Genomic DNA, 26,147 nt, shown 5'->3' with positions numbered 1-26,147 from the left:
CGCTGGTTGGCAGACGGCAGGGGGAGGCAGAAGGAAGCAGGGTGGAGCCCAGAGAGCCTGGGTTAAGCCTCCCCATCTGAACAGGGTTGCCTCCAGCTCTAGTGAGAGTCTCAGGGGCAGGGGGCTGGGGCCGTTGGAGTGGGAAGGGAGTGTGCCGGCCCGTGCCAGACTTGCCTCCCAGCCCTGCTGTCTGGGAGCTGCTGATGGTGCCGTTGTGCCCAGACTGCCTCTGGTTGACCCCTGACGTGGCCCCACTTCTGAACTTTCCCAGAATAATGAGGGCTTGAGTCCCAGGGAGGTCCGGGCTGCCATCTCCACCCCCAGGTGGGGCTTTGGTTCCAGAGAGTGTGTGCTGTGTGCGACACAGAGCCTCTTCCACTTCCTTCTAAACAAGCCAGGGGCAGTGAATTATTAGGAGAGAGGATTCTTCTGTCCTAGCAAGTGATTCCAGGCATGGGGGCCAGGGGGCTCCGGGGAGCAAAGGGAGACCTAGAGACCCCAGAGAGAGTAGAAAAGGGGTGGTGGGTCTCCTTCCACCTTTCCTGACACCCTGCCTGCCCTGAGCCCCCAGGGCTGCGGCTCCTCAGGCAGAAGTCTTCAGAAATCTCCGCCAAGGCTTCATTCCCACTGCGGCCATCTTTTGAGCCTGAATCTCCAGTCCGACCTTAAGCTCCAGGTATACGTACAGCCCATCTGACGTCTCCCCTGATGTTCCCCTGAAGGTCCTCACACTCAGCGCCTTCCTGAAACCCGTTCCTCCACGCTCCCCTCCGCAGTGAATGGCACCTCTGAAAGGCCAGCTGCCCAGGCCAGGGGTCTTCTTTCTCCCAGGACTCTGGCCCCTCTCTGCAGCTGCTACCTCGACCCAGGCACCTTCAGTCTTGCACTGGTCTTCAGTCTCTGCCACTGCCTCCAGCCTCACCTCTTCCTCAGTGCCGTCCTGCCATCTGCCCTTTAAATGCTGCCTTCTGGACTTCTCTGGTGGTCCAGATTAAGAATCCACCTGCCAATTCAGAGGACATGGGTTTGATCCCTGGTTCAGGAAGATTCCACCTGCCGTGGAGTAACTATCCCCGTGGCCCTTGGGGTGAAGTCTGAGCTTCCAATGACCTAGCTCTTCTGGGCCCTGACAACTCTGCAACCTCATCTCTTGCCCTCCCTTTCCAGAACTCCCCCTTCAGCCACTTCAAAGCGCTTGCACTCCATTAGTCCTGAAATACCCCCTTGCTTCCCCAGGCCTTTTGCACCTGCTGGGAAAGCTCCTCCCAATTTTCATGCAGGATCACCTCTATTCCCCCATCAGATCTCAGCCTTCCCACTCCATTTCTAGGGAAGCCTTCCTGATGACCAAGTTGGTTAGGAGTGCCTCTCCTAGCAATGGTTCTTTCATTCAACAAATATTTACTGCTTGTTTAGGCTTCCCTGGTGGCTCAGACAGTAAAGCGTCTGCCTGCAATGTGGGAGACCCGGGTTCAATTCCTGGGTCGGGAAGATCCCCTGGAGAAAGAAATGGCAATCCACTCCAGCACTCTTGCCTGGAAAATCCCATGGATGGAGGACCCTGATAGGCTACAGTCCATGGGGTCGCAAAGACTCGGACACGACTGAACGACTTCACTTTCACTAGAAGAGCTAATCCCTGTCCCAGCCACTTCGAATACATCCAGAAACAATCCCAACCACCATCCATGCCCTTAGTAGAGCTCACATTCAAATGGGGTTGGGGATGGGTGAGACAGACCATAAACAATACAAAGTGAATAAGCAATTGATCCAGTGTGGGTGAAGGCAATGGGTGCCATGCAGAAAATGGAGCGAGGGAAGCGGGAGGTAGAAGGGAGGTGGGGTGACTGCAGTCCTCACTGGAGATGGTAACCTTTGGGTGAAGACTTTGTCAACAACCTCCAGCCAAAGACCACCAGGAAGACAGGAAAATTATCACCTTGGGTTTCTGAGTCATAGTGAGGGACAGCGCCCTCCATGGGGAGCATGGGGACCGTGGAGCCACTCAAAGAGTGTTAGAAAGGCCTTACTCTAGGATCTGGGCTTGGGTTAGATGACTTGGGAGGGCTCCAGGAAGCAGGACTTTCCTATGGACTGGATGCTGTCAAGAGCGGGGGCAATTCTGTGACTGGGGATCTTAATGAACCTTAATGAGGAGGGAAGACCAGACCCAGGCTACCCTTGTCATTAGCATGACACAAGTTTTCCTTATGAACTGTAGGGGGATGGCCATAACAGATTACCACAAACTTGGTGGCTTAACAGAAGTTTACTCTCACGGTTCCAGAGGCCAGAAGTTTGCTGTCAAGATGTTGGCAGGGTTGGTTCTTCTGGAGGCTCTGTTTCAGGCCTCCCTCCTTACTTCTGGTGGCTGATGGCAGCCCCTGGTGATCCTGGGCTTCCGATGCATCATTCCAGTCTCGGCCCCCTTCTTCACAAGTTTCCCCTGTCTCGATGTCTTTCCCTGTCTCTTACAAGGACATTTATCATTGGACCTAGGGCCCACTCTTATCTAAGATGACTGCATATCAAGATGCTTACTATAATTACATCTGCAAAGGCTCTTATTCCAAATAAGGTCACATTCTGAGTTCCAAGTGGACGTACCTTTTGGGGTCACGAGTCAACCCACTACAGGGATGGCTGGTCCTTTTAGTGGTTTGGATGCAATGTCCTGAAAATACCAATTAAGTCTAACCATTCTATTGTCTCATTTAGGATCTCTGTCGCATTACTGATTTTCTGTCCAGAAGAAGATCTGTCCATTGATGTGAGGTGTTAAAGTCTCCTACTATCATTGTTTTCCCATCAGTTTCAACCTTTATGTCTTAGTATTTGTTTTAGATATTTGGGTGCTTCCGTATTAGGTGCCTATATGTTGATGAGTTAAAATCCTTTTCTTGTATTGATCCTTTTACCATTATACACGGTCCTTCCTTATCTTTCCTTAACAGCCTTTGCTTTAAAGTCTGTTTTGTCTGACTTGAGTATTGCAACTTCAGCTTTCATTTGTTTGTATGAAATATCCTTTTCCATGCCCTCACTTTCGATCTGTGTGGGTCCTTTGCCCTAAGGTGGGTCTCCTGTAGGTAGCATATTCTTAGGCTCTTGTTTTTTCATCCTGTCTGCCACTCTGTTCTTTGATTGGAGCATTCAGTTCATTGACATTTAAGGTAATTATTCCTTTTTGTAGTTTGGATAACGTTCACGTTTTTTCTGTGTTCAGACATGATTGTCTTGACCCATCATGGTCACAGAGTGGTCTTGTCTGGACACTGATGTTCTGTGAAACTTTATGTGCAGGAGGAGAATACCAAGGCCCAGCTGTGGGAGCCAGGCCAGCCACTGGAGGCCCGGGCCTGTTGTCCTCTTGTTCAACTTGAAGGCAATGAGGGAGGGAGCCATCTGGGGGAAGCGTTCCAGCCACAAGGGCAGGATGGGAGTGTGCCTTGAAGGGCCAGCCAGTCCCTGGGATGGCTGTGGCCAAGGGAGCAAGGGGGAGAGAGGTAGCGGGACAGAGAGGCAATGGGAGGGGCTGCAGAGCAGTGTACACAGTGGCTCTTAACACTGCAGGAAATAAGGGGCCTCGGGAATGCTCTGAGCAGAGCAGTGAACACCAGGACTGGAGTCATCAGCAGGCATGGTTTTGATAAGAGTGTTAGGCAAAAGCCTGACTGAAGTGGTTTGCGTGCGAGTGGGAGAGTGAAGACACAAGACGAGACAGTTCTTTCCAGAAGTTGTGCTGAAAAGTGGAGCAGAGAAACAGGAAGTTCCTGGTGAGAAAGTGGAATCAAGAGAAGGTTTTTTGCTTTGTTTCTCTTTGAAAGCAGTGACGGTCCATTTGAATGCTGCTGGGGAAAGTCTGGAGGAGAAACCGTCTTGGCGGTGTCAGTTGGAGAGGGCATAACCGGAGGGGAGGGAAGACAGGCTCCAAGTGCAGGTGGTGGCCTGGCTGTGGAGGAAGACCATGGTAATGAGGAGAGGGGTGGGCTGCGGGGCTGAGGCAGGCCGGCTGGCTGGGAGACGTCATCAGCAGAGGCTCTCTGTGGAAAGCCTCCCTCCACATCTCAGCTGCACTTCCTGTCAGTAACCTTGCCCCCAGGCCACGAGTGTAGTAATAGTGTCTGCAGGGGCCCCTTTAGACACCCTGCCTGGCCCAGGTGTGGAGACAGCACTTGAAGCTCCACAGACCCCAAAGAGGACCAGAGATGGAGACAGAAGTGTAGGAAATTGAGAAAGAGAAAAACCAGAAAGGGATCAAAATTCAACCCAGTCTTCCACAGACCTCAGGCACAGGCAGGGGCCGCAACCTCAGTCAGGAGCTACCTTGTGCTGTTCACAGCTCTAAGCATCAGGGCCAGGTTTGAATTGCTGAGAAATTCACTTGTCAAGCTGAGCACTCTCTGTGAGCCTCAAGTTCCCAGCTGTAAAGGGGGGAACACCACCAACCTCCTCTTGGGTCTTCTGGGAGAATTTAGGGGTTATAAAACACATAAAAGTACTATCAGGGTGCCTGACAAGAAGTCAGATTTTTTTTCCTTCTCCCCTCTCATCTCCCACCCCGGGGGACCATCCTACACCTTCACACCGGTTCCTACAGCAGCTCCGAGAATGGGAGCAGGGCCCCGCCTGCTGGCTGACTCTGGAACTGCTCCTCTGCTCCCGTCCAGGGGTAGAAGACTGCATGCACATCCAATTCTTCCAGCAATCTCCTTCCATGGCAGCAGATACCATGCAAATTCGGTAGGTGAGCACTCAGGCCTTCTTACCACCTCCACCATCACGGGGCAGGGGCTTTAATACACCCTGACCCCCTTTATTCCTGCAGCTGACCCTGCCTGGAGTGCCCCCACCTCCATCTGGAAATGTCAGAGGTCCGAGGCTTTCCACGACCCTCACCTCTTGGCGCCCCCTCACGCTCACAGAGAGAACTACTGGGGAACTTTCCCCCATTCTCTCAACATTTGGACTTATCCTCTAGATTGGCTAAACCGTGTGGAGAGAACTGAAACACCTGTCTCCCCTGCTCTGAGACTCACCCGAGGGCAGGAACTGCCTCACTCATCTGTTATTTTCTGACACCAGAATCCCATCAATCACTGCCCTGCCTGAAACCTCCCCTCTGGGTGGGGAGGGTGCACGTCTGTGTGTCATGTGTATGTCTCTAGATTTTCCCCATATTTATGTCTTCACACGTATGTCCTTCACTGGCTTCCTTATACCTTCAAATTCCCCAGCAAAGCTCACAGCATAGGACCTGGGCTCTGTCTTCCTGATTCCTCCCTCCTGCCAAGTAGTCATCCCCTCATCCATCTTCCATGCATCTCTCACTGGTTGCTCTCCCTGGAGAACTACAGCTCACACTCCTCCATGCAGCAAATCCCAACTTGATCATCAATGCTCAGCGCAAATGTCATCTCCCTAGAGGCCTCCCTGACACCCCAGTCTCGCTCATCTCTGCTGTCCTCATCCCATCTATCCCTCAGTTGAAGCTCTCAGCATCTGAGCAGCAGCACCGTAAGTGTGCCTGTTTCCCTCTAGAAGGCAGGCCTCTAGCGGGCAAGGGTAATGCCCTTCCATACACCCAACTCACATGTGTTCAATCCATGTTAGCTGAAGTCCCCACTGCCATCGTTTGCTCACAAGCAAAATGAGGGATCCAGCCAGGATCTCACAAACCCTTTTGACTCTAAAAATTCTGAGTTGATAACGACAAGCATATTTTAGGCAAGCAGTTACCAAACAGTTGCTCTTGAGCTGTGATCAACCTGTTGTTTTCTGCCGAAAGGTCCTTCTCCATGGGGTTCGCCACCCTCTCCCATCCTGGGGAGGTAAACAGGAGTCATCCCCTCCCTTCTCAGCAGAGGGCCCATTAGGGGCATAGGATGCTGGGAAAACAACAGTCACTTCTCATCTCTGCATCCCTCACCAGCGATGTGCTCACCGGAGCAGTGGAGACCATCTGCTGATCCTGGTGGTGAACAGGAGGGGTTTACCTCCCCAGTCATCGGCTAGAGCTGTGTTAGGGGCGAGAGGCAGCTAAGTCCCTTCCTGGAGTATTCCCCTTAGAGGGGCACTAAAACAGGATTGGAATAAATCAGAAATCTGGGTGTCAGGGAAGCCAGGTTTCCATACCATGCCTCTATTTTGCTGTGTAGCCACCAAATTCAGCCATTCCAGCTTCCACTAAAGTCAAACGGATCTTTGAAAAGAAAGAGCTTTGCAGGCTTGGATATTCCCTACTGAGCCTTCTTTGAGACACAAATTGAAGTTTTACTCTGCAACTCAAATTCTGAAACCAAATAACACATGGCATAATCTCTTACCAGAAGGATTTTATTACCTAAAATACACCTAAATCCTTTATTGTACCTTCTAGTAAGTTGTCCAGTTTGGGAAAAACTTTTCTTTCAATTTCCAAACATCTAGCTCCAGTCTATAGAGTCCGATGGCAAGCCAACTACGCCTTGTACACCCTTCCCCTTACCTCATCCTGGAGGCCGTGTTAACCTGTGCTCAGGCTCTGGAGTCAGAATCCAGTTCCAATCCTGACTTCACTACATGAAAATCATAAGGAAGTTTATCTCTGAGCCTGTTTTCTCATCTGTAAAATAGGGATAAAAACAGCATTCCTTAGGACTGTTAAAATTAAATAAATGCTGCAGATGGTTGCTTGACAGTAAGCAGGTGCTCAACGAATGATTTTTAACCAGCACTAATAGTAACCTTTGCTATGACGACAGGAAGGTGTCCTCATAGAAAGAGGACAGTCATCGTTACAGAAGCCAGCAGAGAAGTTAAACTTTTGTCTAGCTGTGATTTTATAGATCTCTGTTCCTTTTACCAGGCTGTTCCTGCTGTGAGTCCACACTCGACCTAAGGGATTTGGAGCCTCGCTGGCATTTTAGCCACAGTTACAGGCGGTCTCACCATGCAAAGTGCGCTTCCTGCAGTGTTCTAGCATGTAAGACACATCCACCCAGCTCAAACTCCAGCTGAGATCCCTTCTGAACGTCCTCAACTTCGCCTGCTTTCACTCCTGTGCTTCCTGAGCTGTAGCTCAAACGCACGCAGCTGCAGCCAGAGGGTGGTGCTTGCACTGGAACAAGGGCACCCGTCTCTCTGTCTTAACCCACTTTGCTCAGTGAGGCTTCATCAGGGGACTGGAATCTCTAATTAGAATTTCCAATTCGTCAGGGGGCATCTTTATTTGTGGCAATAAAATGGGGACACAGCATCACCTCCCAAGCCTGACAGCTGTACCTCTGACAAATATTCCCTCATGGCAGTGGAAGTAGGTGATGGCAACTGAATCACAAACTGCACCAAAATGACAAAAGTTACATTTAATTTACAATGTAATAAAGGTTACAGGTAAAAAGCTACACATAAAGCGTGAAAAGGCCTATTACACAAATGTACAAATCTCTGTACAAAGCTCTTATCAATGTGTCCTACCTTCGTCTCCTATGTTTGTTAGCCAGGTCTTCTAGTCTTGGAGCTCTGGGTCGAGTGGGGGAAAGAGCCTCCGAACCATCATCTAAAAATGTCCTCTTAGAGACATCCGTTACCTCAAAGTAAAAATCTTTTCCTTTTTAATTAGAATTGCTTTAACTCATCATATCCTTTAAAAATTGCCTTCATAACACACTCAAAAAGGAAAGTAATACCTTAGAGAGTAGAGGACAGTACCCTGAAATCAAGTGAGAAACTTCCGCAAGTACTCAGATTTCACAAGAAAAACAGGTAAAGTTCAAACAATACTGTAAGTTTAAAACTATCAACCTGTGTCTATGGCACTGGTCAGATGAAGAAAAATCAAAATGTTCTCATTCGAACAGAAAGGACAAAAGAGAAAAGCCAAACTGCTGGACCTCAAAACCACTGACCCAGGAAAACACTTTTGAGTTTAAATCTTAGCTTAACTGGAGAATTTAAACCCTCTTGTTAAGCAACCTGGAATCTGCGGCAACCCCTCTGCTACCTGGACTTGCAGGGATAGTAGGTATAAATTAGGCTACTGGACCCACGAGGCTGGCAGGGCTTCTGTCAACCCCACAGCTCTGGATTCAACCTAAGGGCCTAGAGTCTCTCCCTGGGGTATGTGACCTTAAATAAAAATGACCCTAGAAAGAGGGAGAAAAGAAAAAAGGAGAAAAGGAAAGCCTGGGGAAAAGCCAGGGCAATCTATTTAAAAGGATATATGAAACATCTCTCCGCAATGGAAGTGTTCTGAAGACAGGTCTTTCTGGGATATTTCAACCTTACCCCCCGTTTTAATATTACATGGTTAGGACCCCAGGAGACATTCTGAAAGACGATACTGCACACATGAAAAGTTTTTCTCCCTAATTCATTAGCTCCCCCCAGCACCCTTCCACCCTATTCCCACCCAATCCCACCCTCCTCCATGACCAAAAATATCAAATCAGTAAGGAAGGTGTGGGCTTCTTGCCCGGCCACGCCTCTTTTGCGTATTTCTTCTTCTTGGGTTCGTTGACAGCTTCGGGGTTATAGACGGCAGGGTTTGGTGCAGGGTTCATGTTCACTGCTGACGGCACAACAGGGGTCAAGTCCACATCAGGAGCGAGATTTGGGTATGGCATGGGCAAGCCACCAATGAGCGCTGTCCCATGGATGCCGTGCGGCTGGGAGCCAGATTCACTGTGCGTGGGGGGCAGGCCCCCGTAGAGTCCTCCACTGAAGGCAAAGTTCTGCATGCGCCTGCTCCCCGATTCCTCCAGGCCCAGGGAGCCAGGGCCCTCCACCCGCTTCTTCTGTGGTTTATAGAGGAGACAGAAGTGAGACAAAAAAGTGCTGTTAGGTTCCTCTACTGCAGTCCTAGAAAAACTGGGGAAGGCCCCTGAACCTCTAACTCGTTTGTTTCCCAAACAACCCATCTCACTGTCCTCAAATCTCAGGGCCTGAAGAGGCCTTACAGTGGTCCTCTAACACGTGGCTCCCAAACACTGCTCCACACACAGTGCTCACCATCCTACGCCAAACCAAGAAAAGTGAGGCCAGTGTGTGAACTTTTCATAAAGTAAGACTTATCCAGTTTAAGGGACTATTCTTTACCCTAAGGTCATACCTCTCTCTCTGTTTTTGATATTAAAATGCCCTTTTAGGAAACAAGGGTGACTAATAGATGGTTGCAAGTATTCTAATTTTTATTTTCTGGGGGGAAATAAGACAGCAGAAAATTCCAAACGAAGAAGAAAGAAGACAAAGGTGCTCAAGGGAAAATGTGACACAAATTCTCTGGAGTTGTATGAAAAAATTTCATCTTGTAGTTTTTCACATTGGACTAAAGTTCAACAAAAGATCTTCCTGAGACAAAGACTAACCAGAAACTTGACACATTTCTTGATCTAATATATTCTGAAGATTAGGAAAAAACCCAACTCTCTCTAGCAGTTCTGACCATCGTCTTCCAATCACCACTTGAACACCTCTGCCAACAGGGGTCTGCTTCCAGGGGCACCTGCTCCCTTCTGGAGCCCTGGCCGTCAGGCAGTTCTCCATGGGCATCCAGAACATCTCCGTAGCTTCCCCTTCTCGGTTCTTCAATAGAGCCATCTTTAACCCTAACCCAATGTGGGCTGGCTTTCCTATCTGTGTCATTCTTGTTCACAAAATAAAGCCATGGCAAAAGCCAGAGGTGCCATGCAGAAGGCAACTATGCCTCCTCTTTGCCTAACAGCTTACTCTGAGTTAAGAAGGGAAGGCTAAAGGAACGTGGGTCTCTCTGCACCCTACCCCACTGAGAGGTAAATTTACAGACTTGCATCACATCATAATTTACATGCAGCATTAAGCTGGCTCGTCACCTGCAGTTTCTCTATGGCACTCCAGGATCCTGACACACAGATGGGGTAAAAGTATTCCCACAGTATGAAAAACAAGAAAGGAGCAAAGAATGTGTTTTAAAATTAAGCCTACACATGGAAGAGTGGGTTTTTAACCCAGATTATATAACATTTCGAACATGCTTCCTACCTTGACTGGGACCACTGCAGTCTGCACCATGTTCCGAAAGCGACCAACTGAGGGATCCACATCCTCTGCAAAAAGACACGAGAGCAGGGTTAATTCAGTAATCAACTGGGAGGATTAATGTCACATGGCTCAGTGTGAACAAAGTCATCACAATAACACATATTAAAACAGTAAAATACAGCTAACACTTCAAGTGTTTGCTGGGTATGTGTTCAATCCTCACAACAACCCTATGAGCTAAGTACCACTAGAGTAAACATGTAAGAGATGAGAAAACAAACTCAGGCTTGGAGGAGGAAAAAGACAGGCCCAGTCACCTCGCTGGAGAGGAGCCAGGATATAAAGCTCAGCAGCCTGTGCTCTAGACTACTTTCCCATTCCACATACTTCCCTCTTTTGAGGGGAGATTTAAAAAAAGTAGACATCATCAATCTCATGTTAGTAATAAAAGAGGGACACCTCAAGAGGTCACACACCATGTACTTTGCTAACACCTGCTCATAAGCGAAAAACAAAATCAGGACCCACACCCAGTGCTTCTAGCTTAACTTTGCCTTTTGAGTTGAACGCCTGTATATAGGCATACCTCGCTTTACTGTGTTTCACTTTATTGTGCTCTGCAGATACTGCAGGTTTAAAAAAAACAAACAAAAAACAAATTGAAGGTTGGTAGAAACCCTGCACTGTCAGATGATAGTTTGCATTTTTTAGCAATAAAGTATTTAATTAAAGCATTGTAAAGAAACAAGGACATGGGTTTTTTAAGATATAATGCTATTTTTTAGACATAATGCTATAGTACACTTGTAAATGTAAATTATATATGCAATGGCAAACCAAACAAATCTGCGTGACTTGCTTTGACATTTGCTTTACTGAAGTGGTCTGGAATAGAACCAATAATATCTCCAATGCATACCTGTACAAGGAAGACTCACTAAAAGATCTGAAGGCCCTGCCCAGGTAGGGTGGGAGAGCTTTTCACAGCTTACACACACACTACTGCACCCTACAAAGCTTCTAGCTTCATTCATTCACTCTGCCAGAAGAAACCACCAAGATCAAGTAACATGCTTGCAATCAGTCTCTCATTTATTGGACAGAAGGCATGGAAATAAAGAGCAAGACACAGTCCTGCCTTTAAGGAGCTCACAGCTATAAAGCCAGATGGGTCACAATACAATGGAGGTGCTTCAAGAGAAGTATGAAAGTAGTGATCCTGGAGCACAGAGGGGAGACTGGGTTGGATGACCTAGAATGAACAGTTTCCTCACTGAAGACGAAGTGTGGGGAGACAGGCAAGCACAGACTTACTATCATTACTCAAAAAACCAACTCCCTGGCCCTTTTACCTTAATACAGTGGTAGGAAAGGAGTTGTTTCCCGAGCAGACATTGTACACCTTATTTTAATGCACTGAAGGTGTTTGCTATTTAAAGAAACACTCCTGTGAATCCCTTTGGGATATAAAGTATTCCTTATTTAACTGAAGAGCCCCTGGTTTATTTAAGTCTGGCTTTTCACGTATTAGGATGCCTCTAAAGAATATATCCTGGAATTACGTACACAAACAATTGTTGTTCAATGAACGAACGAATGAACAGCTTCTATATGGAAAAAGAAAGAGGAAGAGGTACCCAGGCTCATCAGGAAGGAGACAAGGTCTCTAAAAACAGGCACCCTTATTTTCTCTCATTACCACAGAAGCCCTGTTCCAATCAGCCCTTCAGGAAAGCTAAATGAAGCGCAAGAGCAACTGGAGCCTGAGAGGCGTGGCTAACAGGGTATGTGCCCCATGAACACAACAGGCCTGTGGAAGTGAGGACGAGGCCATCGAGGAGACCCTGTCCTGTGCTAGCTGCACAGTGTTCGGTCCCCTCACCCTTTCCTCATTCTCGAGCCATTCGACTCCTGAAGAGGGAGTCTACCCACTGCAGGAAATCTCTGCTCCCTTGCCAGGTCTACTTCTGGTACAGGAAAGTCTGCACAGGTAAATGCGAAAGGGCTGGCAGATGATGACTGGGATAATGGCTAATATTCATCAAGAGCTACCGAGCGCCTGGATGAAGCACAAGCTGGAATCAAGATTGCTGGGAGAAATATCAGTAACCTCAGATATGCAGATGACACCACCTTATGGCAGAAAGCAAAGAGGAACTAAACAGCCTCTTGATGAAAGTGACAGAAGAGAGTGAAAAGGCTGGATTTAAAACTCTACATTCAAAAAAGGAAGGTCATGGCATCCAGTCCTATCACTTCATGGCAAATAGATGGGGAAACAATGGAAACAGTGACAGACTTTATTTTCTTGGGCTCCAAAAATCACTGCAGATGGCGACTACAGCCATGAAATTAAAAGACACTTGCTCCTTGGAAGAAAAGCTATGACAAACCTAGAAAGCATATTAAAAAAGCAGAGACATTTACTTTACCAACAAAAGTCAAAGCTATGGTTTTTCCAGTAGTCATGTATGGATGTGAGAGTTAGAGTATAAAGAAAGCTGAGTGCCAAAGAATTGATGGTTTTGAACTGTGGTGTTGGAGAAGACTCTTGAGAGTCCCTTGGACTGCAAGATCAAACCAGTCCATCCTAAAGGAGATCAGTCCTGAATATTCGTTGAAGCTCTAATACTTCAGCCACCTGATGTGAAGAATTGACTCATTGGAAAAGATCCTGATGCTGGGAAAGCTTGAAGGCAGGAGGAGAAGGGGATGCCAGAGGATGAGATGGTTGGATGGCATCATCAACTCGATGGACCTAAATTTGGGCAAGCTCTGGGAGTTGGTGACAGACAGGAAAGCCTGGTGTGCTGCAGTCCATGGGATCGCAAAGAGTCAGACACGACTGACTGACTGAACTGAACTGAGTGCCGAGCACATATCTGAGGTATTTTCACTTAATCATTTAATCTCTCCATCAATCCTATGGGGCCAGAAGTCTGATAAGTCACTTGACCAGAGGGTCACAGAGCTACCAAGCAGAGATGTGAATTTCATGCCCAAGCCCTCTGATCAGAGTCCACACTCTTAAACACTCTGCCATACTCTCCCTGAACATACTGCCTTCATAAAGTTCCACGACAATAATTTTCTTCTTTTTCTTTTTAGCTGCCCCATGTGGCGTGTGGGATCTTAGTTTCCTGACCAGATACTGAACCTATGCCCCCCTGCATTAGGAGCAGAGTCTTAACCACTGGACCACCAGAGAAGTTCCACAATAATTTTCAAGAGAAAAAACAGAACATATCAGACCCTAGGTCTTAAAGGGAGACTTAATGAATTATCTAGTTCAGTCATTCCCATACTGTAGGCTGTTCATCAGTACAAATAAGAGCTTAGTAAAACTACAGATTTCTATGACCAACCCCTAGAAACTCTTATCTGGCATCCAGAAATAAACTTTCTAGATTAGTCATTCAGCTCCTGACTAAACATTTCCCTTGGGCATTCACTACTTTGACAAATAGTTCATTCCACTTCACATATCATCAGAAAGTGAACAAAAGTCACTAGAATGAATGCTCCAATCTCTTTCACAGAAATTCTTTTAATTTTTCTTCTAAATATAAGGATTTGTTGTTGCTTTTAATGCCGAGCCAAATACTTGCTACTCACAGGCTCTGGTTTCGCCCACTCCTTCCTCCCGAAGGTCAGCCTTGCAAACATCTACCCTCAGGGTGCCTCCCCCCAATCTGCTCTCCTTCATGCACATTTCCCAGCATTCAGGGACCACTGTCTATAGCTGGGAGTCTCCTTCTCCCTTAAGACTATAAAACACATTTAGTATTTTAGTAGAAGTTAGGCTTCCCTGGTGGCTTAGAGGGTAAAGTGTCCGCCTGCAGTGCAGGAGACCCGGGTTCAATCCCTGAGTTGGGAAGATCCTCTGGAGAAGGAAACGGCAACCCACTCTAGTACTCTTGCCTGGAAAATTCCATAGATGGAGGAGCCTGGGAGGCTGCAGTCCATGGGGTCGCAAAGAGTCAGACACGACTGAGCGACTTCACTTTAACTTTAGAGCCTTAAAGAGGCAAGTCTTCAATGCAGTTAATAGTGGCAGAAAGTTGTCCAATTTTAAGAGTTACCAGTCACACACAGATCCCCATGAAGACAACAGTGTCTGCTCTAACCTATACTTAAACTCCACTACAATACAGACATACTGCATCAGCAATGGAGAACTACAGCCATGCTCTGTATACTGAATTGTATGGGCCCTTCCTCTAGCTACTTCTTTCACACTGCAACTGGATAATGCTTGAGTGTTCAGGGCACTCCATCAATGAAAAGGCATAGCTTGTTTTATTGTACTTCACAGACACTGAGTTTTTTATTTCAATAAATTTGAAGGTTTGTGGCAACCCTGCATTGAGTAAGTATTTCAGTGCAATTTTCCCAACAGCATTTACTCACTTCCTAGCTCTGTGTTACATTTTGGTAATTCTCACATGTTTCAAACTTTTCCATTATTATTACGGTTGTTATAGTCAGAGAAGGCGACAGCACCCCACTTCAGTACTCTTGCCTGGAAAATCCCATGGACGGAGGAGCCTGGTGGGCTGCAGTCCATGGGGTCGCTAAGAGTCGGACACGACTGAGCGACTTCCCTACAGTGATGTATGACCAGTGATCCTTGTTGTCACAATTGTAAAAAGATTACAACTTGCTGAAGGTTCAGATCATGGCTGGTGTTTTTTAGTAATAAAGTATTTTTTAATTAAGGTATGTACATTGTCTTTTTAGACATGACGCTACGACACTTAACAGACTACAGCGTAGTGTAAACATAACTATCACATGTACTGGGAAACCAAAAGTGTGTGTGACTTGCTTTACTGAAATTCTTGAACCAAACCCACAATATCTCCAAAGTATGCCTGTAGTGTACAAAAATATCTCCCCTGAATATAGCACTTGTTTTTCTAAACCTTGTTGAGAAATAACTGACCTACAGGTTGTGTAAACTACTCTCTAGGATCACAGCCTTTTCATCAGAAAAAACTAGGAGGACACCTCACCTGGGTTGATGATCTCATCATCCTCACTAAAGGTCACCCGTGAGTTCTTCCTCTTCCTCTTTGGTCTCTGAATGTCCAGATTCCCCTCCTCAATGGTGAGAGTGGAAATCCGCTTGTTGTGGGCAGTGTTGAATTCTGTCAGGTTCTGGGCCAGAGTTCACACAGGAAAGACAGGAATGAGTACACAAGGAATTTGAAGGAGAATATTACCAAAGAGCAGGAAGGGATTAGGAGCTAACCTTGACCTCTTCACACAGATGAAATTCTCTTTTGCATCCAGAAAAGATTACTGTCCCTAAATAGCTAATACCAGCAAGGCTCATTTGACAGGATGTGGAACATCTTCAGTGACCAGTGAGGCAGTGATATTCAAAAGGGGCTAAAGGACCTTGAGCTGAAAACAAGTCATCTGTGCAAAAACCCTTGAGTTGAGGTTTGGGGGTTTTTGAAGAAGGTTATCATGTCTTCATGCTAAGAATTAAACGAATGCGACTGGGAAGAAATTCAAGAACTGTTTTAAGTAACAAAACAGATGAAAAAGAAAAACTGACAGTTTCTTTTCTAGTGGCTCTCTCCTTTAAAACTAGTTAGGACGCTGCCAGTGCACGGAATATTTGACATTAATATTTTGTCACTCCCCATCCCTGTCTGGCCCCATTTCTATTCATAACTATCCATCCATCTCAGTGATTAGCTTGGCCTCAGCGCTGCTGCCTGCCTCTTTTCAATCCCTTGGACTTATTCCAGTCTGCGCTGCAGTTTGAGACAGCCCAAATGTCTTGAGAACAAGACGTAGAGATGACAGGAGGAGGCACGAAAGCAGCCTGGAAAAGAATGGGCAAGAGGGACTGCCAACCAGGCCCCTGGCTACGAGGCTACCTATTTGCAACCCAGTAACTTCTGAGTTGTGAGATTTCTACGGTGCTTTTTGCTTCCTAAGATCTGGGAAACTGCCTCTGTATACAAGAAGAGTAAATGTATGTGGGTGGTTAAGGACAGGCTGCATCTGATCTACCTGGATAGACCAGTCACACCAATACAGTGACAGGCATGTGAAGACAAAAGCTACATCACAAACTACCGGGGTCAACTCTAGACAAGGAAAACCTTAACACATTAAAGTTAAATCTTGTAAAATTCAGGGCAGCCAGGTCCAGAGCAAAAGCAGTCTAGTTCTACTCAGAAGATTCTTGGGCTGATTGGACTGTATCAAAAAAAGCTACATAAATGAATGAAAGCTTCAATCTCTGTAAGCCAGTGCTGTTCAAACAAACTTTCTGGATGATAGAAATGTTTTCTATCAGAGCTATTTAGTTTGGTCAGTCACTAGCTACATGTGAGTACTGAGTACTTGGAATGTGGCTGGTGGCTACTGCATTGGATAGTAGAACTCTTAAGAAATGTAACTCCCAGCCTTGGCTTCTAACATGCAGCAAAGGTACACAAGACAGCCACAAGGGTCTACTGGCTAGTCAGCCCTGGTTATACATAACCAAACCCACACAGTGCAGATTTCCATGGGCCACCCCACACTGCCAAAGTGGCAAAGGCTTACCACTCTATTCAAGAAAACCTCCAGCTGCTAAGTCATTGGCATTTCAAGCTACACAGAACAGCTACTGCAAAAACCAGAGTCTCCAAGACATAACAATGACATAGACAATAGAATTACATCAAGTTCTGTTTCCTCCTCTGGAAGCCCCAGTAAGCCCTTGAGTTCATCATCCTCTCCACCCATCTTCTCATCTCCTTTCACAGCTGATGGCAATGTCTGAGGCTTCTCACGTAGAGTGTATGCCCTTGTGGATGCACCAAATGAGACCGTGGAGTCAATGGGAATTTGCTGAGGCTTGTGCGGCTCCAACCGAATGTGACCCAAGAAAGTGCCGTGTGCTGGGAATAACCAAATCAGAAATGTAAGAGAGGAAAAGAACAAAACAAACAAACAAACAAACCTGAGTTGCAGAAGAGAAGCTTCTGCCAGCACATCAGCTTTGCTTTTTAAAACAGAAATGGCACTGGGTCTACTTTGCATCCCTTGTCATGAGTCACACTGAAAAGGAAACTCCTTCACTGAATCCTGAATCACTACAGTGGATTTCTTACACATCTTCAGACCTGCTGTTACCCCACACAACAAGTACCTCTGCTGTCAGGCTGACTCCATTCTGGGTCCAGCAGGAAAGGCTCCAACCCGGCAAAAACCATGCCCCGCAAGGAGGAGGACAGAACTGCTGAGGTCTGACCTCTCCAGCCCCAAGCCTAAGGAATACAGGAACTGCTGGATGGGCAGCAGTCATACTTGGGCTTTCCCCAGGATAAGAAATGAGGCTGGCTGAAACACGTGCAATACCAATGGCAAGGTAGGCCAAAAATCCTACTGGAGAGTCTGGATACTTTTCCATGTCTACATTCTGCATATTATGAAATGGAGAGAAAAGATGAGATAAATTTGCAAGTAAGTACTTATGAGACAAGGCTCTCCAAAACCATCATATAACCATACTGGGGTAAGGTATGCACGCATATGCAGAGGGGGAAAAAGGAGTAAAACACGATCAACCCAGGAAGGAGATCCTTTACGTTCCATGCTGCAATTAATTATGCACAGGTGAAAACGAACAAACTTCAAGGCCCCATGTAGTCAAGTTTCAATTGCATTTCTGAGATTATCTCTGACAAACTTGAAAATCTTATAGTCGGAGTGTGCTCATAGAATTAAAATTGATATTAGTAGTAGTAGTCAAAGCAAAATGTAGCTGAGATAAAGAACCTATTATAAAAAACGAACTTGCTCAAAATAAGGATTTTTTTTTAATGTCCTATACCCACAACTCTGCTACATTAATGGAGCTAACCACAGCTTCTGCTTAAACTGGATCACAATCTCTCAGGGGCCTATAAACACATTCCCTAGTTCCTAGGTGTTTTTTTGTTCTCTCTATATACCTATTACTCTCCTCAGGAAAGCACTCCCTAAAATCTTCTTCTCTCTCCACTCATTAATTATTTCAGTAAAATAGGAAATAACACAGGAATGGAGAAAGACTGATTCAAAAACCAAACATGAACTTCATTGATGAGCAATAAAACACAATTTCAATTCTGAAGAACCCAAAGAGCATCTCCACACTGCCCAAAAGGGAATGTGTTAACAGGATGGGATACGAGTTACTTACTACTGTTGAGATCTATCAGGAAAACTCTCTTCAGATGCTTGTGGTAGACCAAGGCAGCATGGACCCGAGAGCAAGACTGGTGGTCTATTGTGAAGTCACACAAATCAGGGTTTCGCCCAAATAAGTAATACTTCTTCTCATCGATAATCAGTTTCTAAATAAATATAAAATACTACTTAAAGCTGGTTTCAACAGGGTTTAGCAAAAATTCTTCCAATAGAAGTAGAGCGTATTAACGTAAAATTCCTTGTCAAAGTAAAAATATATATATATGTATATATATTTCCTATTATTCTTCAAGATAGAGACCTCAGAAAAATTTACTAACATTTTTGGGGGATGGCAATTTTAATCCCCAAATATAGTGGTCAAATGTTGAGTGCCGATATGAAAAGAACTTTCCCTAATCCTATTAGATGTAAATGGCCTGCAAGAGAGGCTGTCTTCTTCTCATTGTAAATTTAAGATTTCACTTAACTTGAGGTTGAGCAGCAAATAAAAACATAAGGCATGCCTATAAAGGAATAAGACCTCTTTTCAGAAAAATACATATTCAAATGAAGACTATCAACTGGTTCGCAAAGGAAGGGAGGTATAAACACTTACCTATATTCTAATCATGCTGCCAGAGCCCCAAAATATTTTTGGAAGCCCCTTGAAATCAGAATTACATTAGACATCACTGTATGAGCCTCTAGATCTAACTTTATGGTCCCATTTCATTTTGGCCACAAAAAAGCATTACTCAGAGTTAACTCTAAATGAGTACTTGCTTTGTCCAAATATGGTATGACCTCATAGGGCAAAGATTTTCCAGGTTTGAGGGAAGAGAATGTAGAGATTCACATTTATTGAAGGGCTATTTTTCGCTAGGCATTTTAAGCATTATCTCATCTAATCCTCAAAACAGGTCTGTGAACTAAGGATCACCTTTATTATTGAAAATGAAAGTGTTAGTTGCTCAGTCGTGTCCGACTCTTTGCAGCCCCATGGACTGTAACCCGCCAGGCTCCTCTGTCCATGGAATTCTCCAGGCAAGAATACTGGAGTGGGTAATACCCATTACCCGCTCCAGGGAATCTTCCTGACCCAGGGATCGAACTGGGGTCTCCTGCATTGCAGGCAGATTCTTTACCGTCTGAGCCAACAGGAAAGCCTACCACCTTTATTATTAAACATAAGAAAATGAATTCAGAGAGATGAATCTAGTCATTCAAGGCAGTCAGGCTGGTTAAGTAGCAGATGTGGGATTTAAATTCAGGTATGAATAACTTGCAAGGCTAATATTCTCAACAACAGTGCCATGGGTCTGAAATATTTCTGAGAACTCCAAAATGTTTCTAACCACTCCTGTGGAACTGGAAAAAACAGAACTATATAATGTCTCAATATAATAGTAGAAAAGAGGATTTTGCAGAGCAGCAAATTGTTATTTTAAAAATTGTAGGGGCTGACGTAGCACTGTTAACTTTTATTTTGCCAAAAAAGAACTTTATTTTAAAATTGTCACCAATCAATTTATAAAAGAAAGGTCATTTTAACAAAAAAGCAGGGAGGACAAGGATAAAAGGCCACTCTTTGAGTTGAATTTAGCTTTATGAAAAACTCACTACCCTATCTTTTTCTTTTAATCCTTGATCAGTAAAGCTTTTGCCACATATTGGTTGTGGACTGGGCTGTCACAGATGAAGGACCCTAGGTTAAATTTTTGCTAACACTTCATTCAGTTCTTAAGGTCTACAATTTGAGCCTTTGAAGAATAACCCTCATTCATATACATTATGTTGTTCCTTTACAGTTTTTATTTTTATCTGCACCACGTGGCTTATACGATCTTAGTTCTCAGATCAGTGACTGAACCCACGCCCTTAGCAGTGAAATCGCTGATCCCTAACCACTGGAATGCCAGGGAATTCCGGTTATTTTCTTTAAACAGAATGTCTCACTAAGCTCTAGTTCACATTTCACACTATGCTCCTTCTAAAATCCCTGAAAGAAGACAGCACAAAGCTGAGTAAGGAAGTACAGTCAAATTAGGACTGTACCAGGCTAGGAATCAAGAGGCTTATTTTTCGTTCCTGGCTATGTCACTGAACTCACAGTGGGCTACTATTCTCCCCGTGCTTCAGTGTTCTTACAAAACCAGAAATGCACCTCACATACTGGTAACAGTTAACAACTGCTGAGTACTTAAGTGCACACACTGTGCTATGAGTTTTATGCTATGTCATTTCATCTTTACAGCCACTCTGTGAGCTAAGTAGGTACTATTATTCCTATTTTTATAGATAGGAACAGTGAGGCCTAAGGAAATTAATTAATATATGCAAGTTCACACTGCTAGATATTTATAAACTGGATTAGAAATTCAGGTCTGATTTCACAGGGTCTAAGCTTTTATAACCACTATATATTTTCTTCACTCTTCCTGCATCAAAAAATCTACCATATGGCAAAAAACATTTAAGGACTGAACAAGTAGTATAGGTCACACTCTTAATTTTTTTTTAAACACTTACCCAGTTATTTGCCAGCTTATACTTTAAGGTTCAAAGGGATGGGGGTCACCTTTGGGAAACTGTCCAGCAGAGCGCACTTGCTGCTGGGAGAGCTTGTCCCAGGCCCCTAGTGCTAGGGGGCCTCAAGATTCAACAACAGTCTGACAGCTCAATGCCACAATTGTCCCATGCCTGCTCAGACCCAAATATTAAGACGTGGGTGAAAAATAAGATATTGCTTTAGAATTGAGAGAGCCCTAAAATGTCATCATGTTATTTTCTCTAGGTAATATCTATGCAAGTTGAATCTCATAGATGCATTTTCCATTCGTATCTATATGCACATACATGATGTCTTCACAAACTTAAATTTGCTAACCACAGAGCTCATAGGCTGGACTTAAAACAAGTCATAAGACCACCAGCTCTTGGGTTCTAATACAAAATTGATCACCTTTCTATGATTCCAGGCTCCCCTGGTGGCTCAGTGGTAAAAAGTCCACCTACCAATGCAGGAGACACAAGTCTGATCCCTGGGTTGGGAAGATTGCTAGAGAAGGAAATGGCAACCCACTCCAGTATTCTTGCCTGTGAAATGCCAAGGACACAGGAGCCTGGTGGGCTACAATCCATGGGATCACAAAAGAGTTGGACACAACTTAGCGACTAAACACCACCACAAGGTGTCAATACCAGAGATTTAGGTGTTTAAAGAAGAAGAAAGAGAAAAGGCCTCCGAATTAAATATGCACATTCACAACTGAAGGTATCTCAATTACAGAAGTGTGAAAATGTAGAGGAAAAAACAGTATGCCTCAGAAGCAAGAAAATGAGTGAATTCTTAGACAATTTGCTTCTTCTGTCCAGGTGAATGAAATAATGCACTGGCCCTTCAGTAGTCACTAAACCACAATTGCTTAACTAGCAACGGCTAATACCATTATCCAGTTGTGCCTCTGAGTTATAACTCAGAGTGTATCTTTACACCCCGGGCTTAAAAGACTCATGGCTTTTGTTTTAATATTGCACTTCTTAAACCCAGCTATCACAACACATCACAGGCCTCTGACATAAGGCTTGGACATAGATAGCTCGGTTAGTATCAAGTGCTGCCTAAATCCTTAAATAATAAGCAGATCTGGAGTCTATTTCTCTCAGAAACAACACAGTGATGCCTACGGATTGTAACCTGACACCTTTGTGGCAACTCAGCACACCTAAGAGCACTGAAAGACAACATTACCGGTTAATGGAAACCAGTAATCAGAGGGATGTCTGACAAGTTAAGAGTGCTTTGAAAATATATATTATTTCTCAAAAGAATTATGATATTATCTTTAAAGCTAGGCTCCTTATCTTTTTCTCCCTATTGCAAATTAAAGATTTATTAAATTCTGGTTAGAAAAATAGATTTCTATATGTCTATTCAGCAACATTTTATATATGTGGGACAGTTTATAGTTAAAGAAATAAAAGACATTTTAGCTAAATTATTCCCTTGAATAATCCTGATATTTTGTAACCTTTAAGACAGAAGAACCCATGACAAAGTGGTTCTAACTGACTGGCTAAGGGCTTGATGAATTCATCACAACTTCTGCCTTAATGTTTTACAAAATACATGTATCACTACAACATCCTGAAAGTGAAAACAATGTATTTATAGAACATCCTTCAGGAGATCTCACAGACAGTTTTCATTACAGAATGCAATGTTTTTACTATATACACCAAAGAAAAATAACTGCACTCAATAATAGGGCCTTGCACTTAAATGTCATCTGAGCAAACAAACCTAAAATTGGTTGAAGACATGGAGACTCACAACTCGATGGCCACAGTGGGCTTAATCCCCATTTCTTGGTAAATAAATGGTACAGAAGAATTTTTAAAAATCCACACAACCTAATAGCTAAACAAAATTCGTGTTCTCTTGCAGTTCTATGTGGTTTTCATCCCAGAAACTTGGAGAAAAGCTAGAATTCTGCCACACTTGTTCTTTATAGTACTTACTTCGATTATAATCATGTAAATTTTTGTTTGGTTCTGTCTTTCCCACCAGATGGTTCTTTTGAAGACAGGAACCATGTTTGCTTTTTTCACTGCTGCATTCCCTATGCCAAGCACAAAGACTGGCACATAATAAGCACCCAATAAATGTTTTAAATGAATGAATGAATTTCATCACCATTTCCATTCTCTTTTTTGAACGTGTGTCTTAGTTTATGATCTTCTATGAAGGGTTTTAGCTTGAATGTCATAAAAGCAACTTAAAAGTTGAATTCAATATATATCATTCACTTTCTTCTTCAATTATTGCAGATCTTGCATCTTCCACACAACTCCACATACTCACAGAGAAGGAATTCACCAAGTTATAGGGCATCCAGTTTCACTGAGGCCTACTGGCCCACGATCTATTAAAACCCTTCATTTGGAAGGTAAGAAAAGTCACAAAAAAACTGAGTATCTGTAGAGATACACATTGGCATGTGTTTTATCACTATGTGCTTTTAATAGAAAAAAAATCAGGATGAACAAAAGTAGCACTGCTGGAAAACAAAGCACAGGAGAGGGGGTGGAAAAGTGAGTCACTGGCAAGAATCTTTAGTGTGGTGGGGAAAAAAGGGAAGATGTGTATTTCCATACCTCAATTAGCTTGTCTCCTTTGACTACATCCAGATGTAAACCAGGAGGGGGCTTACCTGCCCTGAAAAGTAACAGTGAAAAAATATTTTCAGGATGAGTTTGTAAATGCCATTTACAATCATTATCCCATTCAACACTGCAGCTCTCTTACCAGCCTATAATTAGTTCATGTTCAAGCAGAAATGTCATCTACTTTACTATTATAGCTCCTTTCTGCATTTGACACTTACCTCCCCAGTGATTCAACTGCTCTAAAACATATTTCAGGGGATCTGTATCTAGAGCAGCACCAAAGAAACCTGTATTTTAACACTGAATTATCTACCTTGGAGAGAAAGCAGCACAGAGAATGCAAGTACTATAGTCGGAGTTGTCTGGTCACTTGGAGTTTGAGTCTAAGATTTGCCACTACCAATAATTACCATACAAAGGTAGGATAAATCAGTTGGTGTCTGGGGCTGATCAAGGTAGACTCATCACAAAAGAAACAGAGGGCATTGTCCTGAGCTCTGAGGTCAAACCAGACATAATTTAGGCAGTGAGGGCAATCCAAAAGTATGCCATGAAACCAGGTACCAATAAATACAAGAGATATTTGTTAACTTTGAACAGGTCATTCTACAATAGCACGTATAAGGCAACTTTTCTCTATACTCTAATCATACCATCCAAGGGAGACACCTAACACAATGCCTGGTGCACACCAGAAGTTAAGGAAATGGTAAGTGATCTTATACTGTCTCTTCTAACTATAAATTCACTATCCTGGCCCAGTAAACTTATAGTTAGAAGACATAAGTAAATATTCTGAAATCAATGCGGCAAGGAACTGAAATGCACACAATTTGCAGACTGGAGCAACTATTGTGTTGCATAAGAGCAGAGGGACCCAGACAATAGCTACACATTCACTTGTTTCCTGTGTTTGCTCGTCTGAAGTTTGAAGAACAATTACCAGAGTCCCAACATCTACGCACGCACGCGTGCACACACACACAAACACAAATGCATCCATTTACATCTAAGTGAAGATACAACATAGTCATCTCACAAGCCTGACCCAACTCTTCTATGCTGGTGGCTGGGAGAACAGTGCATTCGACAAAAGCCCATTTTATCTGGAAACCAGGAAAAGCCAAGTTACATCCAGAATATGCCTTCTGAACTCCTACTCTGTGTCTGGCTCAGGCCTAGGAACTGTGACTCTAGAGAAACATTAGGCAGCCCTTGCCCTTGAGGGGTTCAATATAACGGCGAACACACACAAACACCACACTGTGATGAGCAGAAACAGCTCCAACTCGGATGGGTCGCCTTGCCCGGCAATTCATATAATTCATCGTGTACTCCACTCAAAGACTAAAATTATTCCATTATTCCTAAGAACTTGCGAAGGCAGGTTAGGGGTTCATCCTAACAAGCAAGGATGCCCTCTGGTGCCCGACTTCGCGCTGGTGGCTAAGTGCACAGGAGTAGGTCAGAGCCGTTCCTGCCCTCAGGGTGCTCCCAGTCAGCGAGGCAGGCAAGGGCGGCACCAAGCTGCAGTAACAACCGCGGGATGCGAGGCTCTGAGGGGGGATCGGGGCCAGGAAGCTAGCTCGCGCGCTCGGGACAGAGAGCGGGGGGCAGGTACCGGGCTCCACAAGAGCACCAGGCACTCAGGCAGGAGGCACTCAGGCAGGAGTTGGGTAAGTTCGAGGCCAAGGCCCCAAAGCGCCCCGGCAGCCGGCTGACTGCCCGAGGGGCTGCCTAAGCCAGCGCCTCAGAGCCCCCAACTCTGGGTTTCCTCGGTTTCTGGGCCCGGGCTCCGAGCTCCAGGTTCCTCCACACGCCGCCCGGCCCGACGGACACTTCTCCCTGAGTCTGTCCCAAGATGTTTGGGCCGTTCGGCTCGCTGCGAGAAATCAGCCGCCCGGCCGGCACAGGCCAGCGCAAGCCAGGCCACTCCAGCGCTGGTCGCCCCGCCACTCACCAGGTCGGGCAGTCGAACAGCGGTAGGCTGGAGCCGGAGTTCGCGGCTGCCGCCATCTTGCGTCTCCCCCTCCCATTTGGCGGGCCCGAAGCACGCTGGGAAACTGGAAGACCCAGAGGGGGAGAGGCGGCTTCCCAGCGACCTGTGCGTCTGCGCGCGCGCACACACACACACCCACGCACGCACTCACGCACGCACAGGGCGCTGTAGTAGCGGTGGAGCCTGGGATCCCGCTTAGGGGTGTTTTTCAGGGTTTGAGAGGGTTGACCTTCTCCGGAGGCCAGGGCTTTTCTCGGCCGGCAGTTGTCTGAGGAAAATGGGCTCGGTTTACCTATGCGTTCTTTTTGCAAAGACCCTCCCAGGCTCTAAAGTCTTGTGATGCCACCCTTGCTCTGGGCTCGTACCGTCAGCCTTTTGACTCCCAAGATGGAGATAAGCTAGAGGGTATAGGGCTTAGGGATTGGAAAAACACCAGTCTGTTGTGTCTCCTCTAACGGTCCTGAGAAGCTACCTTTCGGGGTCGTATAAACTAGACAAACAGGAGCCAGGGACGGATCCAACCAGATGGCAGGCGTCCAGATCATCAAAATGCATGACTGAAAAAGGTTAATCAAGTGGAGGCCTCTTTGGATTTTAAAATTTTGGTCATAGTGACTAGATTGTATAACGAAGACAGGATTCAGGTCTGCTTTTGTCCAACAGCTGGGTGAAAGATCAACAGCAGGGCTTCTGGTTGTAATGGCTTATGTCTGCTGCTGCTGCTGCTGCTGCTGCTGCTGCTGCTGCTAAGTCGCTTCAGTCGTGTCCGACTCTGTGCGACCCCATAGACGGC

The 26,147-nt window shown here is 45.2% G+C and overlaps 1 protein-coding gene and 1 non-coding gene across 2 annotated transcripts; both read right to left on the bottom strand.

Annotated features, from left to right (window-relative positions):
• Window positions 1–7,332: 7,332 nt before the first annotated feature.
• On the bottom strand, window positions 7,333–25,424 carry PPP1R8 (protein phosphatase 1 regulatory subunit 8). The gene is made up of 7 exons (XM_040229821.1): window positions 25,316–25,424; window positions 23,344–23,404; window positions 18,197–18,350; window positions 16,690–16,910; window positions 15,018–15,162; window positions 10,003–10,067; window positions 7,333–8,780 (listed from the first exon to the last, which is right to left on the bottom strand). The coding sequence occupies exons 1-7, from the start codon at window positions 25,369–25,371 to the stop codon at window positions 8,427–8,429; spliced, it is 1,056 nt and encodes a 351-aa protein (XP_040085755.1). The 5' UTR covers window positions 25,372–25,424; the 3' UTR covers window positions 7,333–8,426.
• Window positions 21,641–21,806, bottom strand: LOC120855222. The gene has a single exon (XR_005719191.1).
• Window positions 25,425–26,147: the final 723 nt, after the last annotated feature.

This window comes from Oryx dammah, unplaced genomic scaffold (assembly GCF_014754425.2).
Source record: "Oryx dammah isolate SB20612 unplaced genomic scaffold, SCBI_Odam_1.1 HiC_scaffold_27, whole genome shotgun sequence".
NCBI classification, from domain to species: Eukaryota; Metazoa; Chordata; class Mammalia; order Artiodactyla; family Bovidae; genus Oryx; species Oryx dammah.
This window is presented reverse-complemented; position numbering and strand designations above follow the sequence as displayed.

Excerpts from the sequence above, each read along its gene's own strand:
- PPP1R8 (XM_040229821.1), bottom strand. The coding sequence starts at position 25,371 with ATGGCGGCAGCCGCGAACTCCGGCTCCAGCCTACCGCTGTTCGACTGC. Across the intron at positions 23,405-25,315 it reads CTGTTCGACTGCCCGACCTG|GGCAGGTAAGCCCCCTCCTG; the intron begins GTGAGTGGCGGG and ends GTTACTTTTCAG. Across the intron at positions 8,781-10,002 it reads CTGCAGTGGTCCCAGTCAAG|AAGAAGCGGGTGGAGGGCCC; the intron begins GTAGGAAGCATG and ends TATAAACCACAG.